This window comes from Marmota marmota, unplaced genomic scaffold, assembly GCF_001458135.2.
Source record: "Marmota marmota marmota unplaced genomic scaffold, marMar, whole genome shotgun sequence".
NCBI classification, from domain to species: domain Eukaryota; kingdom Metazoa; phylum Chordata; class Mammalia; order Rodentia; family Sciuridae; genus Marmota; species Marmota marmota.
The window spans coordinates 16,423,666-16,442,366 of NW_026000057.1; the positions used below are offsets into that span (position 1 = coordinate 16,423,666).

General features: G+C 34.7%; 1 protein-coding gene across 15 annotated transcripts in view; it reads left to right on the forward strand.

The window, feature by feature from the left end:
* Rapgef2 (Rap guanine nucleotide exchange factor 2) overlaps positions 1–18,701 on the forward strand; it is a 263,457-nt gene that overhangs the window by 165,211 nt on the left and 79,545 nt on the right. For 2 of the 15 annotated variants that reach the window (XM_048813579.1, XM_048813581.1), the window contains exon 1: positions 6,686–7,530. The exons of 9 other annotated variants lie outside the window; for them this stretch is intronic. In XM_048813579.1, the coding sequence (XP_048669536.1) occupies positions 7,471–7,530 (60 nt within the window). In that variant the 5' untranslated portion in view covers positions 6,686–7,470. Of the gene's footprint in view, positions 1–6,111; positions 6,631–6,684; positions 7,531–13,667; positions 15,815–18,701 lie in introns of those variants that run through there. 4 more of the 15 variants (XM_048813576.1, XM_048813582.1, XM_048813575.1 and 1 more) reach the window with 4 other exon arrangements.

The following is an 18,701-nucleotide window of genomic DNA, read 5'->3' on the forward strand; positions in this document are numbered from 1 at the left end:
TATGTAGTCTCTCTTTTTCTAACATTCTGTACAACATCACCCTTTTCATCCTCATTTTGGTACCAGCTGATATTTGGTAATGGATATGTTAGGTAAGACCATGTTAAGAACATGAAAAGGATTTTTAAGAATCCCCCAGGTAAACCACTTAATACAGTTTATTTTTCTATAAAGTCACCAATATTCCGTCTCTGCTTTAAAAATTTTAATTACTGTGAGTACTGGTATTTGAAAGATTCCTTTGTATACTATGTATCACTTGCACCTTAGTGCTGGCTACAAAGTAAGAGCTTAATAAATTATAGCAGTTACTACATTTATAGGGAAGGGCTGATTATTAATAAAGTCTTCCATAATCCTGGCATGGTGGTGCACACCTATTAGTCTCAGTTATTTGGGAGACAAGGACTCTTTTACTCAGTAGTTCAAGGCTAGCCTGGGCAACACAGTAAGACCTTATTTCAAAAAACAAAACAAAACCCTTCTTCCTTATACTTAGTTGAAATCTGCCTCTCTGTAATTTTAATTCATGATTCTAGATCTCTTTTAAATGATCAATGTAAATATGATATAGATACTTAAAATAATTCTACCCCTCCACACCTGTTCTCTGTGTTAAACATTCCCAGCTTTTTCTGTCTTTTCTTTTCTTTCTTTTTTTTTTGTACCTGGATTGAACCCAGGGGTGCTTAACCACTGAGCCACATCCCCAGCCCTATTAAAATTATATTTAGAGACAGGGTCTCGCTAAGTTGCTTAGGGCTTCATTAAGTTGCTAAGGCTATCTTTGAACTGTCAATCCTCCTGCCTCAGCCTCCTGAGCCACTGGGATTAGATAGCATGCACCGCTGTGCTCAGCTCATTCCCAGCTTCTTATAGCTTTCTAAATACCTCATCCATGTTTTCTCCCATTAGAGTGCCATATGTACCCATCATTTCTTTTAAATTATGAAGTCCAGAGCTGGTTGCTAATAATTTACATCAAGTCTTACAAAACCCTACAAAGTAGATCGTACTATGACTTCCAGTCTTCCTTGCTGGGGACATCATATATCTGGTAAAAATAACCTTAGATTAAGGTCAGAACTTGTGCATTGGCAGGTATAGGTAGAGCTCTAGTAGGTCAGTTTTACAGATAATTGCTGCCTTCCATTTCTCTATGAATTGTTTCTTAAGCCACATCCCCATTCCTGCACTTACACAAGGGACATTTTGATAGTGCACATGTAGATCTTTGTATTTTTCCCTGTTAAATTTACTAGTTTTGGCCTACTCTTTTCATCTGTCAAGTTATATAAAGCCTCTGTTTTTTTCAATAAGCAAATTAGACATTTTTTATGGTTACCCAACCCTCCAGTGTCTGCTTCCTCTTGTTAAAGACTAACAGTATTTCACAGGTTATAAGTGGAATCACATATGCATTTATTCTTTGTTTGAACAGTTACTGTATGTCAAGTACAAGGGATAAAGCTTAATACATCACTAACAATATCAGATAAACAAAATACTGTATGATCCCTGACCTCAGCTGACTTATTTCATTTTGTAGTGCAACATTTCCTGTTTTGTTAAATATTTAATGGTTCATTATGCTTGTGCAAATATATTACAAGGGAGTATATTACATGGCAAATTAGTAATAAAGATAATAATTCTGTGCATTTGCAGTGTTGCTCTGTGAAATATAGTAGGGAGACCTGTTTTAAGTCCTTGTCCCTAGAAAAGACATTGAAATGATTTGCAGCCAGTTTTCAAGGATTCTACCTCTGAAACCTGTGCACTACAAAATGAAGTCTGACCTTTTCTTAAAATAGGTTCTAGGAAATGAAGTAAGCTTTGTTTAATCTGCTGTTAAAGTCTCATTTTTCAAACAAGTGCATTTATAAAAGCCCAATGTTGGAATAACTCACTAACTTACAGGTTTCTTTATTTTATTTATTTGTCTGGATATCTCCAAATTGTGTCATCCTTTAATCTTTCTCTTCCCATGTGCTTGGTATATTTATGGAACATTTATTAAGGTAGATTGCTACATTAGTTTTCCAATTATGAATCATACGCAACTAACCAGTTTACTGTCAGGAATATATATATATATAAAAGAAGAAATAGCTTAAAGATTTCTTTGAAAGCATATTTTGTGCATATCAGGGTAATCTTTATTTAGGTGCTCCATTAGTTTTTTTTTTTTTTTTTAGAGCTTTATGGTGCTCCATTAGATCTTTCTGAAGCTGAACGTTAACTTGAAGTTTTCCAGTATTTCCAAAGTACATATTTAGATTTAACTCAGTTGTTTATTCCAGTTTTACTGTTTTAGGAGATGTGTTGGTTTCTTTCATATTTCGTAATTAAATTATTTTTAATGATGAACTATTTCATAGATTGACTCTGTGACTACTTTTTCTCTGAGATACACCAATGGGGGAAAGAGATTATATAACAATGTAGAACAGAGTTAAGGAATGCCAGGAAAGTGGAGGATGAAGAAAAGTTTGTCAGATAGTCAACTTTCACTTTTTGAAAGAAATTATAGTATTAGTGGGGTACATTGGCTTTAGAAAAAAAGGGTCAAATATCTGACCATCCTTTATTTTGCTTAACTGATTTGGTGAATTCATACACAAAAATAGTATTTTAAATGTCATTTCTTGGGGAAAAAATCAAACTTTTGGTTTCTCAAATTTGTAAAATTTCTTATTTCTGGGTATCAAAGAATAACTTATTCCTTGCTCACCCATCAATTTTCCCCAACTTCTATAATTTTTCCCTTGGGATAGTGATAAGAGAAAAGAAACCAATTTATGACTATTAAGTGAAGTAAGTGGTATTAGAAAAACAAAGAGTTCTATTTTGTATTCTTCTAAAGTGCTAACTTTATAGTCTTATACAGTATTTTCTAATAAAAGAGAGTGTATTATTTTTTGTTTCCCTTTTTTTTTAAATTTCATTTTTATTTATTTTATGTTTACGAGATAATGAGGATTAAACCCAGTGCCTCACATGCTAGGCAAGTACTCTGCCACTGAGCTACAGCCCCAGCCCTCCCTTGGGTTTTGATGAAGCTTAATTAAATATTTATAAAGCACAATAAGATCTATGGATAAACACCATATAACTTCTAAATATGATTAATAATTACTGAAAAGAACAGATAATTTTTCTCAATTTTATAGTAATTAGAAAGTAAACAATTTAGGTAGAAAAAATATGAGAGAATACAATAGTATTAAATTTGGCATGGAAAGCCTTTATATTAAGTAATTTCCTAACTATGTAATCCCATCTTTTGAAGTATTATTACCGAAAGTTTAGAAGTATTTGGATGTTCTTGATGCAGAGTTGTTTCTTGGCTTCTTTCTTTCGAGTCTATATAATGCTACTTGCTAAATCTAGATGGTTATTGAATGGAGTAAATATTTTGCAAGTTAGAGCTACTTACACATTAGTGTGATTTATTCTTGCTTATATAAAATTTATAATATTGGATTTTTCTAAACCCTGAGTTCATATTTTATTTCTTAAACAGTATCTGGCATATTATAACCTGGCATGATTGTGTTTCTATGTACAAGATAATGTGGATTAAAGAACAGTATCACAGTCCTGAGTTTTAAGATATATAGGTTGTAGGCATGAAGCCAGGTTGCAAAGAGAAATCACACCAGGTCACAGCACAGTAAAGCATCTGTGCCTGAGGATGTGTGATTTTCTTACTTCATCTATCAGGTTCCCCCATTAGGTTCATTTCCTTCTTGAGAGAAGTGACACATTTTTTTCTGGAGAGAGACAAGTAATGAGAAATTTTCACATATAAGGTCATACTCCATCAGAGCATGGGATCACTTTGATTTAAGCTTAGAGAAGAGTTTTTTTTGCACATGGACATGTTGGGACATAGACTAGATGGAAAATGTGGAACTTGACTATGTAGTCTTTGCCACCTATTTTTCTTATTGGGGTAAAATATATGTAACATTAAAATTTGCCATTTTAACTATTTTTAGGATACAGTTCAGTGGCATTTAAGTACATTTCCATTGTTGTGCAGCTATCACTGTCATACATCTCCAGAACTTTTTCATCTTCCCAAACTGAAACTCCATACCTACTAGACAATTGCTCCCCCATTTCTCCTTCCTCAGTCCCTACCACCACCTTTCTACCTTCTATCTCTATGAATATAGTGTTTATTCTTTTGTGACTGGCTTATTTTGCTTAGGCTAATGGCTACAGTTTATCCATATTGTAGCATGTAACAGAATTTTATTCCTTTTTTGGGCTGAATACTGCCCCCACTTAATATATGCACTACATTGTATTTACATATTCATCTGTTGATGGATGCTTGGGCTGTTTTCACCTTTGGGTACTATTTGCTTTAAAATTATTTCTTGTGTCTATTATAGAAGAAATATTTGGGATTTTGACAGGAACTTATCTAGAACATCAAATATGGTCTTGACAGTATCCATTTCCAGTCAGTGGAAATTTCATTCATTTAACAAAAATGTAAGTGCCTGCAATGTGTACTATACTCAGTGCTGAGAGAACAGTTGTGCAGAAAAATGTATGTCCTAATGTCTAGCTTTCATTGAACATTAGGGTACATGGGATGGAGCGGATGAACTGCTTGAATACTCTCATGACTAACTGTAAAATCACAACTGTAATAAGTGAGAGATGAATACTGTTGTGATAACCCTGAGGGCATTTTACCAGTATGTTTTTTGGGGCAGAAAGGGAGACAGTCAGGAAGGGAGGGAGAAGGAGAATTTCAGACAGAGGAAGTAACATTTACTAAGGCCATTTTGCCCATCAAGGAAGCAAGAGAGCCCTAGGACCTGGCATGAAGAGTGAGCTTGGGCGTGGTGTAAGTCTGGAAAGTGTGCAAGGCTTGCAGAATGTTGGGGTTTGGCCTTTAAGCTGAGTGCAACAGGAAGCCACTGAAGTGTTTTAATTTTAAAAGTGGTGCTGTGAATGAAGATGAAATGATCAGACTTTCATTTTTAGAGGATTCCAGGAGATAGTATGGTAAATGAGTTGGATGGAATGGTTAGAATGACTCTAGGCCACTGGATGAAGGAGACTTTTGCCGTTCTTAAAGCAGAAAATAATGGAGTGGTATGATAGCAGCAGAGATGAAGAGAAATCTAAGTTGGAGAAAAAATTAGAATTTAATTTACAGGTTTTGTGATGAGTGGAAGCAGGTGTTAGGATAACCAGTTATCCTTAACTGAGTATGGATGTATCAGTTGTGCAATAGGATCACAGTGGTCCTTCATTTGTGGAATCTGCGGGATTAACGGGAAATAGTGAAAACCAAAGCAGGTAATTCTTGATTGTGAAGTGTGGGAAAGAGGTGAGACTGCAGCATAAGGAAATGTGAGGTATAGGAAAGACTTCTGTTTCTGTTGGCTTTTTGAAATGAGAGAACAGAACTTTTAAAAGTCAATGTCGATTATCTCTGGTTGTGGAGAAGTGGTTAAATATGTGTGGGAGAAGAGGGAGAGCGCATGATGGGAGTCTAAGAAAGAGATGGGAATGGGTGACAAAAAGAACGTAAATTAGGGAATGGTTTCCTTTAGGGATGAGGACAAAGGAAGAAAGATGATAGAATGGGTGCAGTCTTAAGATAGACGAGAAACATAAGTTAGCAAGCACTGACAGTTGCAGAGAACATTATCAAAGATGCTAAATTTCTATATCTATTTTCTATTCCTTATACCATTTATAAATCTGAATGAGAGGAACTGACCAATGATTCAGAAAATAAGTGTCTTTATTCTTTGTCAACTATAATGTACTCCTTTAAATAAATCTACATATGTAGGTAAAATTAAGAGTTTATGGTAGAATAATGTATTCTTACTGAATTTCAGCACTCTACCTATAGAAGTTTGGTTTGCTTTAAAAAAAAAACTGGGTGGATTTATTTTAATATTATTGACAAGGCAGTGTGTGTGTGTGTGTGTGTGTGTGTATGGGTGTTTGTGAAAAATCACTTCTAAATTTACACAAAGCTTGCTAAGCATGCATTTAAATTTTTTTGGTGGATATTCGTTTACTATAGTACAATGATATTGAGGGTGGGGTAAAGGTCACATTGATTCCTTTATCCTCACCTTGGTGAAAAATCATAGTTTAGTTCAAAGCTGTTCAAGTAAGTCCTTGCTCCGATTTCCCACCCTGTCTTCAGTGATATTATTTGGAGTCAGCAATCAATGGATTCCATCCCTCTGAGACTTGCTTAACCTACAGCTGCTGATATAATACAGGCAAGAGCTTGTTACTTTATCTGAATTGTCCATCGCTACCTTAATGAGTGAAATGGTTAAGTAGAGGAGGGGGCGAGCCTTAAGGAATGTGTGTACCATTTGAGCTGAATATTTCAGTGTATATAGGGAGAGGGAGGGTGAGAGAGAAATCCACTTACATCACTAGAACTGCATCGAGTGTGAGCCTTGCAGGTTAAGAGACAGACTACAGTGTCTTGCTTTCTGCAGGAAGCAGCAATGCTGTTTGTTTCCTAAGAGGAATTTTTTATTTAGAAAAGGAAGCTTTCTCTCTACCCAGGAAATGGCTTTCCTTGTGCGTTGCTATGCCAACTGCCTGCAGCCATGGTCCTCCAAAGTAAGCACAATAATGTAATTATATTGGTGTATTGCATTCAGACTCATGATTCTTGAGATTGTGTGTGTGCATGTGCTGTGTTTCTGTTAGTGACTCTCTTGCTAGCAGGCATGCTTGTGTTGAGTGTGAGGGACAGACATCATTAAATTAAATGTCCATCAGTGTCATGCTGCTAAGATTAATTGTGCAAACTTGGTTAGTAGAGTGGGACAGAGATCACTGGTCACCACTCTGTCAGCATCATTAGCAGCTAGGGAGGAGGTCCCGATTCACACGCTCTGCCCTGATTTTTTTTCTCTCTTTCTTTCTTTTTTCTTTTTTTCTTGGTTGGAGGGGTCCGTATGTGTGATTGCAAATGAAACAAGAGTGTTAACAATGCTTGGCTGAATGCTAGAGACCGGTTCTTATACCACCCTGGCTAATATAATTCTGTATTAAGCCTTTTTGAGAGGAATCTGTGTGCAGTCAGCCATTTTAGCTTTTTTCCCCCCTTCTTTTCTTTTGCCTCTTGTTCTTCAGTCTCAGAAATGATCTTGTCGTCTTGGAAGACTGAGAGCTGTATGAGGTTTTCTCGGTCTTGCCATAGCCTGAGAGGGTTAGAGTTTCAATGTTATAAAAATGGAGCCGAGCACCGTTGTTCGGATTCCTTTTCTGGTCTACAAGTGTGAAGGGTTTTTTAAGCTTACCAGTAGTGACACTTTAAGCTGCAGCTTGGTTTTCCCTCCTCCCTCTTTTTTTTTTCTTTCTTTTTCTTTTAATTTAATGCTGTAGAGGGTGACTTGCCTTCGTGAGAGATTGGTACATGATGTGTAAATTCAGTTCAGCATATGTTTCTTCATTATGAAACCACTAGCAGCCCCAGCTAACCATGGAGTTATGGGCCAGCAGGAGAAACACTCAGTAAGTATCGCAAATGCTGTGTGTGCTTGGGTAGCACATCATAGAGATCTGCTTTACAATGGGGATTGTTGCTCTTTCTCTTCAGGAAAAACAGTTTTTGTAGAGGGTATAATAATCTGCTTGGAGGAGGGAGGGTGAGTTCCAACTGGCTTGTTCTTCCAATTTTGCTGTAATTTAAAAAATATTTAAGCAAGACCAACAGTTTGTTTAAAGAAAAAGCATTGACATTGAGAAATATTGGACGGACTGCTTTTTATAATCAGAAACTAGAGCTTTTAGTATCTGAATAGTTTCAAAAAATGTTTTTTGTAGTTGAATTTAACGAAAGATCATAAGAGAGGTTACTGGGAATGGGAATCTGTAGTGAGGAATTCACACGTAGGTTGAAAGGAGGGATAGGTTTGGTTTTTGATCTGGTAAGAAAACGATCAGTGGGATTCATCTGACTACTTAACATGTATTAATTGGTGATGAAAGCACGGAATTTTTTTTAATGCCACACAAAAAATTACTGCTTCTTTATAATTGCTCCCATGAGTCAGCTGTGTGATTGTCGTGCTGAAGTCCCACAGGCAGCCACTGCTGTTAGTGAGAAACACTTTTCTTTGCTAACACCAGGTCAGAGCTCCAGTTCCAGGAACGTGAGCTCTCACCCTGCTGCTTTATGTCACCATGCTGCAAGTTTTCTGCCATCATACAAATTCATAGCACTGATATTTCCATTAAATCTCACAGTGAAAATATTTGTGATTAAGCAGCACGTATAGTATTTTTGAAGTGTCTTGCATACCTAGCATCCAGTAGGTTATTACATTAGGGTATAGGAATTGTCTTATGTATTCTAAAAAAGGATGAGATGTTAAATTTCTAAAATGAGTATAAGTTGCTGAAGCTTTGAATATTTGTAAATAGGAGGCTATGAATTTAGAATATTTAGATGCTTAGGTTTATGAGTGTGGTTTGATTTCAAAAGTATTAACTACATACAGTAGCTTTCCTTAGATGAAGTAACCTGAAGGCATCGCCTCCCCTTGTGAATGAGCCCCAGGATATTCTTGAGGAAGGTGCTGGCCTGGTGGCATGTTGTGGTACTCAGAGCCCAGCCCCTCTTAATGAGGTTCTTGTGGTACTTCACTAATTAAATCTCTTTGGATCAGATCCAAAAAAGGACCAGCCTATACTTAATTTCACTAATGGGAAAAGTTGTTACAGAGAAGTTCCATTGTAGTTTGATTTTATTAACAGGATCTTTAAAATTAAGCCCTTCTGCCATAGTGATTTCTTCCAGGTAAGAGTAGTAGTTAGTACTTAAGAATCTTAGAAACAAAATTTAAACCAGAGGGTCCCTCTTCACCTTGTGTATCATTTCTGCAAATAGGACAGTATTAATAATGTAAATTAGCAAATAAATAAAGTTATTAAAACCACTCACTAGCAGAGGGAGGGAAAGTATTACTAGATTTATGAGAACAAGAGCAGTCAAGACAGGTTGTATCAAATAGTGTATGAACTAGAGCGCCTGGTATCATATTCTGTAAGCACATGTTTCCTAATAGGTTCTTCATATCTCACTAAAATTTAAGGTAATGATATGAGAAAGTAAAACTGACCACAATATAACTTTGTATCAAGCAACTTTTAGAAAACATGAATGATATTTCCACAATACTGTTGAATACTAAAATTTGCCTCCCCAGACTTTCATATGTGGCACAGTTGGCAATTGTGGTCTCTCTACTTGTTGACTAGGCATTGTGATCTAGACTTTGCTGTTGTCAATTAGGCCTTTAAATTGTAATTATATGTGAGAAGTTGAATAAGAGAAAATGACTCTGGCTCTCATATAATAGGTGACTCAGTTAGCAGTTGCAGTTGACTTGAGCAAAACGGAGCAAGAATGTCTCTCTTTCACCCTGTGAAACTTTTCAAGAAGAATGTCACAGCTAATTTCAAATAAGCCAAATTTATCAAATTTACAAATATTTATATTTTCGCTTCTTTGAGAAATTTGTGACTTTTTAAGCAGCTTTGCTTGTTTTAGTACAGAAAGGAAGGTGGTACTAAAAATACATTAAATTTGGGAAGCTTTTTGTTGTTGTTATGACTGGGTTTAAGAAGTAAACTCTTTTTATATTTTGTAAGAATCTTTCAGATCTTGTGGGCTTTCATTCTTTATTTTTTGATCTCATTCAGTGCATTATAATTATACAAGCACATAATAAGTATATAGTAAATACTGTTGACTTTCTCATTTAATTGAATTTTTGGATAATCTTAAGTTTCATTTAATGTTTTATGCCCATTAAACTAGCGAATTTTACATATTTCATCATGCCTTCTTCTGTCCCCTCTCTATCCATATATGCTCAGTTGATAATACTAAGATAATCACAGAAATTTTCCCAGCACTGGGCTGTATTTTTATTGTCATGCAGGGGTTTTTGGTTAGTCTTTAGAAGAGTCTTGTGGTTTCGTGAACATAAACATGTAAAAATCTTGTGAGTTTCTGAAAATTAAAGGAGATTGTTAGCACTTCTGAAATAATATTTCTGTATTTTCAAAAGACAACAAGAGACCACTTGTTATACAGACTATAAATTGATGCTATCTGAAAAAACGTTTTATAGGCTCCGTAAGTAGGGGGAAATATTGGGATAGCATTAAAAATCAACTTTTTTCTTCCTGTTTTTTTTTAAACCCTAGAACCTTTCTCTTCCCTTTTTGTCCACTTCATATGTCTTTAAAAATCTGTGATTATGATTAGGGATCACTTTGAAAATTTGTAAATTTTTTTTTGATTGTGAGATATAGTTTTTTTTATTTTTGTAAAATTTTTTCATTAGTGCATTAGAATTATGCACGATGTTGAAATTTGTTGTTTCGTATTTATACACACATACAGCATGCTTTGGTCGACTTTATTCCCCAGTAGCTTCCCTCCCCCCCCTTTCCTCTTCTCTACTGATCTCTGTTTTGTTTTCATGAGATGCTACCAGCCACCCCATGCTTTTTCCCTTCAAGCTTCCACATATGAGAGAAAACATATGCATGCCCCTTGACTTTTTGAGTTTGGCTTATTTCGCTTAACATCATGTTCTCAAGTTCCACCCATTTCCCTGCACACAACATACTTTCATTCTTCTTTATGGCTGAATAAAACTCCATTGTGTATATATACCACATTTTCTTTATCCATTCTTCTGTTGATGGACACCTAGGCAGGTTTCATAGTTTAGCTATTGTGAATTGTGCTGCTACAAATGTGGGTATGCATGTATTGCTATAATGTTCTGACTTTAATTCTCTTAGATAAATATTGAATGATGCTATGGCTGGGAAACTTAACAGTTTTTGATTAGATTCCAATAATTGAATTTGATGTATCAAACTGATAACCTGTTTTCCAGTTTTATATTTTGGTACATTATTGACTTCTATATTATGCTATACTTATAATAAAACATACCTCAAGTCAAGATTAAATAATGATAAGAAAAGGTGGTATACATAAGGAATTGCCTTACTTAAATGTTGGGAATGAATTGCAGTAGCTACCTTAATTATTGAGCTCTTACTGTTTAGAGGGCATTGTATTGCATTTTACCTGACTTAAATCCTACAATAAACCCCCACGTTTAGAGATGAGGAAAGCTGAGATTAAAAAGCAGCTTTTCTTAGAGACTTATTACTCATAAATAGTAGAGCCATCAGTTGAAACCCAGGTTTGTTTAATGTCATAGCTCTAGTTTTAACTGCAAGCCTATACTACCTCCCTTAATCAGCCAAATTCAGTCAGAATGAGATATGTAGAGTATATATAATTGAGGTAGTTGGTATTGATCAGTGGCATACATGACTTGAAAAATTGCTTGCTTGTCCACTATTCTTTTTTTTTCTTGGTGTATGTGATGATATTCCAGTCACTGTTGCTATAAAAGAGCAACATATCAATCAAAATTATTTTATAAGACTTGTCATTGCTTGACTCAGTCAGTAGTGCAGCTGTCCTTTTTGAAATTAATTATCTTGAAGTTTGAGTATGGGTGATCAGGAAAAGATGGCATTTAGCCTAGTTCTTTTTGTTTGTTTGGTTTTTAAGAATTGGTGCATTGTTTTTCTTATTTATTTATTTTTTAATGTGGTGCTGAGGACTGGACCCAGCGCCTCCTGCATGCGAGGCAAGTGGTCTACCACTTAGCTACAACCCTGGCCCCTAGCCTAGTTCTTTCTTCCCTTTTGCTTTTCTGTTTGACTTCTACCATGTACATTTTCCTGTTTGCTGTTTAACTCTTTCATATTGTTGATCCACATTGGTTTAATCCATAGATGTGGGGCGTGAAGACACAGAGGGCCAAATGTTTTTCTACTTCCTTTTTTTTTTGAGGTTTTGATATGTTGCACAGGTTGGCCTCAAATTTCTAGACTCAAGTGATACTCCTGCTTTTAGCCTTTCTAGTAGTTGGACAAACAAGCACATGCCCTCACACTCTGTTTGCTGCTTAACTTTTAAACACACTTCATGCCTCAACTTTTTCATTCTGTTTCCTTTGCAACATCTAGTTGCCTGGGCTCCACTGGAAGCACTGAGCCTATTTTGTCTCCTTTGTGTCTGCCCTAGTGAACTCTGTATATATCATGGAGCCCAACATTAACTCACAACTCCCTCTCTTAAGACCATGTTGTAGGTGGATCGCAAGTTCAAAGCCAGCCTCAGCAATTTAGTAAGGCTACTGTGTATAACCACAAGCATCAGTTTCATCATTCATAAGTCCCTTAACCAGAATGGATGAAATTTCACTTAACCAACTATAAACATACCACCATCCCAACTATGCTTTTTAAATTTAGTCTAATTATAAGCATTTCATTTTCTTTTCCCATTTCTCACCTTCTAATGTTCTTCGTTTGACTCTGACTTGTTCCTCATCTCATTATAATTTATTTCTATTGTCTCTCAATAGTAATTCAGTAGCACTTAATATATAATGTTTAATTTTATTATTTACTCTGATTTATGCTTTGAAATAGGTTTGGTCTTTGCAGGTAGATGAAAGTTCCTATCTTGAATAGATTTTCCCCCTCTGTGTACCATATGTTTAAGGATGTGATTGGAATTTAAAACTATTGATCAAATGTTAAAAGTTCAGGTTACAGAAGACTTTTCAAAGCTTGACCAATACCATGTGAGGACCCAAGGCAGGAAGATGTAAAAGAATATGAGGATACAGAAGGTAATGAGGAAGAACTTTGAAGCTTCACTGCTGGATTGGACTGGGCTAGAGAGAGGAAGGTCTGTCCAGGTGCTGAAGTAGAGGACACAAGTTAGGGACTATGAAGACCCAGCAAAGGAGGACAGCCTCTTTCTCTACCTCCTGTCCCTTTATGTGTTAACTAGACTAAAGTTAAGAAACTTATTATTTTTTTTAATATTGCTCCTATGCTACCATGAAAACTTGACCTTTGTCTGAGAGCATTGGCTGGAGTGTCTCATGATTGATGCATTTTCCTTAACAAGGTAGAAATATAGCAACAGCAACTTGCTACTGATGCTAAGTTGTGCACCTCTTTTGGGTTATCAATCCACTTCTTTATCTGATCTCTTTTTTGTCTATTGTAACAGATACATTTCCTGAGATTAAATAAACTTATCTTTTGAGGAGATTTTCCACTGTGCTTGCTTGTAGAGAGGCCTGAGAGGAAGCAATATCCTATTGTTTTAATCAAGGACAAGATCATCTTGCCTTGGATTTGGACCAAAAAACCCTGGCAACAAATAATAGATCCTTTTAGCTCTGTTAGAAGTGAAGAAATATATTTAGAAACTTGCCAAGACATTACATACACTGTTTTCACATGTAAGATTGAAAAGTTCAGTCTCATCCTAGGACATACTAGTGATTTTGATTTATAGCCCACAGAAGTATATGCTTTATGTCTTTGCTTTAAATATTATTTAGTAATGATCCATTGAAAATAGATTACCTAAAAATAAATATTAAAGAAAAAAGAGAATTCTCAAAATGTATTGTTAGAAGCTCTATTTTTTTCTGGTTTAACATTTAAGCATCATAAGATCACTAATCGTAATTTCTCATTTTAAATTTTATATTTTATATGTTTGAAATACTGAGATTTAATTTATATGAAAATAAATGCTCTTTAAGTTTGGTCTTATAACTATCCCTTGAACATAACCTGGCATTTCGTTAGTTCATCTCCTTGATTTTAGGCCTGATCAAACCCTTAAATATTTGACACAGGCAGTCTGCTAAGAATTCTTCCAGGGATGAGGTATAGCTCCATGGTAAGAGTGTGTGTTTGGTATGTATGAGGCCTTAGGTTTGATCCCTAACCCTGAAGGGGGAAAAAAAAGATTAACTTATCATAACCCATATTTATTTGTAAACTGTTTAAAACTTTTCCTATATAGATCAACTAACCATTCTATCCTTACCTATGGATTTTATTTGAATTATGATTTAGTTGTGAACTTCTTAGGAAAGATTTTTAAAATAAAATGAGTGTCTGGATATATGAACATCAATAATAGATAAAACCATGTGAATATATGTATGCATAAAAATATACACAAGTATATGTAATTTAAGTGAAAGTTTGTAAAGTGTCTCTATTAATTTCTTTATTCTGATATCTTTGCTGTCTGACCTACCTCTTTTTCTTGATCATTAAGAAGTGGTCTTTAGTTTTGGAGGCATGATGCATACTGGTGATTATTTCCATTTACAGTACTAAAATGCCGGTGCTTTTAATATTGTTTTAGGTGTTATACAAATGAATTAAATAGAATAGTGTCTATTTTTAGAACACAGATTATGAAGCTAGTATAAAATACATGAGAAGGCTGAGGTTGTGGCAGAGTGCTTGCCTGGCATGTGTGAGGCAGTGGGTTTGATTCTCAGCACTGCGTATAAATAAATAAATAAAAGGTCCATTGACAATTAAAAAATATTTTTTAAAAATGAAAATATAAATGTACATTTGCCTCTCTGAAGTATACAAAGATGTGATGTAGCAGTGCACACTCACAAAAGTGACATTGCATCACACATGTGGCCCTATGTAGGCTCTAGGCCTTGTTACTGTCTTACCTGCTAGTATGGAAGCTCGAGTTGTCATCCTCTGCCCCGTCTTCTGGCTAACTGAACCTCAAATACATGCCTTATGTGTATTATGTCACATTCTCTCTTTGGTGCGTGTATGATATAATAATTTTATTTAATAACAGTCTGTAGTGTATGCCATCCCCTATCTGTGTTCCTTTTGTACTCTGAAGTCACTATATAAATATTTTGCACATGCTTCAGGTCTCTTCATATTCTATTAATACACCAGATCGTCTTTTCTAACTTACATTCCATGTTCATCATAAAGGCTCTTTTTTAGAGACGTCTTGGGCATGAATTAGCCTTACATTTATTGATGGACAAAGAGTCTGAAAAATTCCTTTACAACTGTTAAGATTATATTTTTATGTACTAAACACTAGCAAGATACATTATTGGTTGATAATATTGACTTGGGTTAATGAGAAAATGAATAGGATGCTGCCCTGTCTCTCAGTACACATTTCATATATACGTGCATGTCTGTGTAAATAAATGTAAGTAATCCATGATCTTAATTCATACTTGGGCTTGTAGAAAAAGCTAAAATTTTGCTTAGCTTGCTGTTTAAGTAAAGGTTAATTTGGGAAAATACATGTCATATCTCTTGTAAATATTTTATTTTCCTACTGCCTTACATTAGAGATCTTAAAAATTCAGATCATAGAGGGGTACCTTGTTATTGGATATTTTTAGTAGGTCAGCATTCCATTAATTTTTCTATAAGTGCTAGAACATAGCATCACTCTTTTCATAATAAAGGAAAACAACAGCAAAAAAGCTGTGGAGTCGTCATTTAATATTCCTCCCCCGAGAGAGAATGAGAGAGAGAGACAGAAAGAGAGATTTTTAATCTTCTAAAGTATTTTGAATAAGTGGAAACACCCTTTTTTTGTTTTACTCAGCATTTAAATATTTGAAGAAGTTAAGTGGAAGTGTTGCAGTATGTAGTTTTTATGAGTGTTGCGCAACTGAGAGCAATGTATTTTTATGATAGTGAAAAGCAGATTCCTTGGGGTTCCCTGTCAGTGAGGGCTGACAGGGTTCCATAGTCTCCAGTCTGAAGTGGAGGGTGAGCAGGGCTGGAGGAGGTTGGCAGAAGTTGAGTGATGAGCACAGTTCATACCCAGGATCTAGTGATTGAGAATGAGAAGGAGGAAGTATAACTAATTTACCTTTTTTTCTTAAAAGCATACTTTTGTTTATTTAAATGACAATAAAAATATGAAATATTGTTGAAATTAACATAATTTGTTGAAACAAATGCCAAAGTCATACTGCTTTAGAGATAACATTTACTTAAATGTAAAATATTTCATAGTTACTTAAATATAAAAATGATTGAATGGTTTTATGTAGAAGAGATATGCTTTGAGCAGCTAAACCAATTTACACTACTTGTTTTGGGTTTGAGTTAAAATTATTTAGGCAGTAGTTTGGTCTGTGACTTGTCTATTGTTAGTCTTGTGCATAATTCATAATTTTAAAAAATGTAGCTATGTGTTCGTTGAAGAAAAGATTTAAAACCATTGATAACATTTTGGTGTAAATCCTCTTATTAATGCTTTTATATCATACTGTGTTGTAAAATCTGAATGTATTTGTTCTAGATCTTTTCTCAAAATTGTATATAGAAGATATATTTAAGGACAGCTAATATAAGAGATATACCTTATAACTATAATGAAGTTTCTATCATAAGCTTTGTCTTCTTTGTAGTTTTAAAGTTTGATATATTATTTGCATATTATACACTAATATAGCATAATACTTATGTATTTTAAATTTAGAAAAAATGTAATTAAGAATTTCATTTAGTGTTAGAATTTTATCCTACATATGGGCAAGATACAGCATAATTTTAATAAAGCTTTCTTTATTTTTATGATTGTGTTTTTCTTAAAGCTTAGGCAAAATTTCAATATATGGGAAGTGAATATTAAAGTGTCAAAAAAAATGAAGTGAAAGTAGAAGTATCTTAGCTAAAGAAAATATGGCATATGTCATAAGCTTCCTGTCTTTCTCTCTTTCCCCTGTGAATGAAGAGCCTTTTATCACTAAAATCTATTGGGCATATTCTTGGATTTCTTTTTTACCTCTCATTACCCTTTTTCATATCCCCTCCCTTGAAGAAAGCTTAACAACTTGATACAAGAAAGAATTAAAGCATGTCCCTGTTGAACAGCAAACTTCACAAAAGTTGAAAGTAGTGATAATAAATGAAATGTTCATTTTGCTCTAGGAAAATAAATACAAATAACTGTAATTGTGTCCTTTACATTTTTTTCAAGAGAAAAGCAACTTAGTCTCTTTCTACTAATAGAAAAGGAGAATATAGATTATAGTTCTTAAGAAAAGTGTACTCAGTGTTAGCTGAATAAAATGTCAAAAGTTAACGTGTTTGGGTACTTATTAAATGTGTAGCTAGTCAGAAAAAAAGAAAATCTATGTTGATCTTAAAAACACGTAGGATAAAATAAATGTTTTTACAAAGAATATCCTTTGGTGCAGCAACATTTTGAAATCATTGTAAATATGAACTACATATGGAGATTAAAAAAATGTCTTGCAAGATATTAGTTACTGTCCTGAGAAGTTTCATTTTGTTTTGAAATTATACATTGTGCTTATTCGCTTTGTGAGTGAGATGAGAATATTAATAATGAAACAACAGATTGTGCAGTTTTCTTGTGGTTTTTCTTCAGTGTTCTATAAGAAAGAAATACAGTTTGAAATTTTTGCATCTGATTGTAGTATATATTTAAATGCTGGGTGAGTTGTATGGACAAAGAAGTACATAGCAATACACAGGAGGAAATATTACATATAATTTGAACAATACACAAAGAAGGAAATAAATCTTGAGCTATACCACAGATAAGGGCAGTACATAAGCAAAATGTGAAGAAAAAAGGAAACAGGGAATTTTTGCAGGGTCAAAGGAACAAGCCAAAGCATTGAATGGAAAGTGTTTTTGTGCAGTTGAGGAGCAATGAGCAAATCAACTTGGCTAAGGGAGAGGGCAGCGGGAGAAAAGTCGGGTTGATGAGAAGGGTCCAATTGCAGAAGCTTTGAATGTCATGTCAAAGAATCCTGTGGATACATGTAATAATTAGAAAACTATTAACAGTTAAATGTCATGAGAGAAAGTTACATGGTGTGATTGGGGCACCGCTGTGGTATTGTAATGTTCATGAGCATGTGTTTTAGGGTAACTGGTAGAACCAAAACGTCTCTCTTGATCTGGACATATTGACTAAATCATTTTCTCACTCCTAGCTAGATTGTGTGAGCAGGTAGAAAGATCAAGAATTTTTTGGCATTATTATCCTTAAAAATTTGATTTTTTTTTTTGTGTGTGTGTGTATGTGTGTTGTGATGGGGATCAAACCCAGCATCTTGTGCATGCTAGACAAGGCCTCTATTAGAGTTAGACCTCCAGCCCATTGACTGTATATATATTTTAATGAAAATATCATTTCATCAACTTTTATGCACTGTTTATTGCTTCCCTCACTTTAAATGAAGCAATAGTACTTTATTTTTATTGCTTGTAAAGTGGATCCCAGTCCAAAAGTATTGAGATTAAACAAAATCTCAGAATCAGTTAAATGTGGTATTAGCCATTAATATAATTGTGGGTTTATCATAATGATATTTGCATATTACAGCAATAGTAGTTGCAGGTGTAGTAAAACTAGATATTCTATTACCTTTGTCAGTTTACTTAGCATAGGTTCTCTGATCAAGGAAAACTCAAGGTCAGGAGTCACTTGTTTTAGTTATTTGATTGTGAATTAGAATTGACCCATGTCTTAGAGTTGTACACAGAGTAAGTAGTGGGAGACAGACCTGCTGATATGTGGGCCAAGTGATACGTGTGAGGCTAATGGAGGAATGTTTGGTTCACTTGGAGCCCACCAGGTAGATGTGAGTGGATCCATTGTAACAGATGGATTTTTGAAGATTTTTGAAAAGCATACCAGAGTCATCCAGAACAGCCAGAATATAGGGTTTGAAGAAGCTCAAGCTGATTTGATGTTGAAG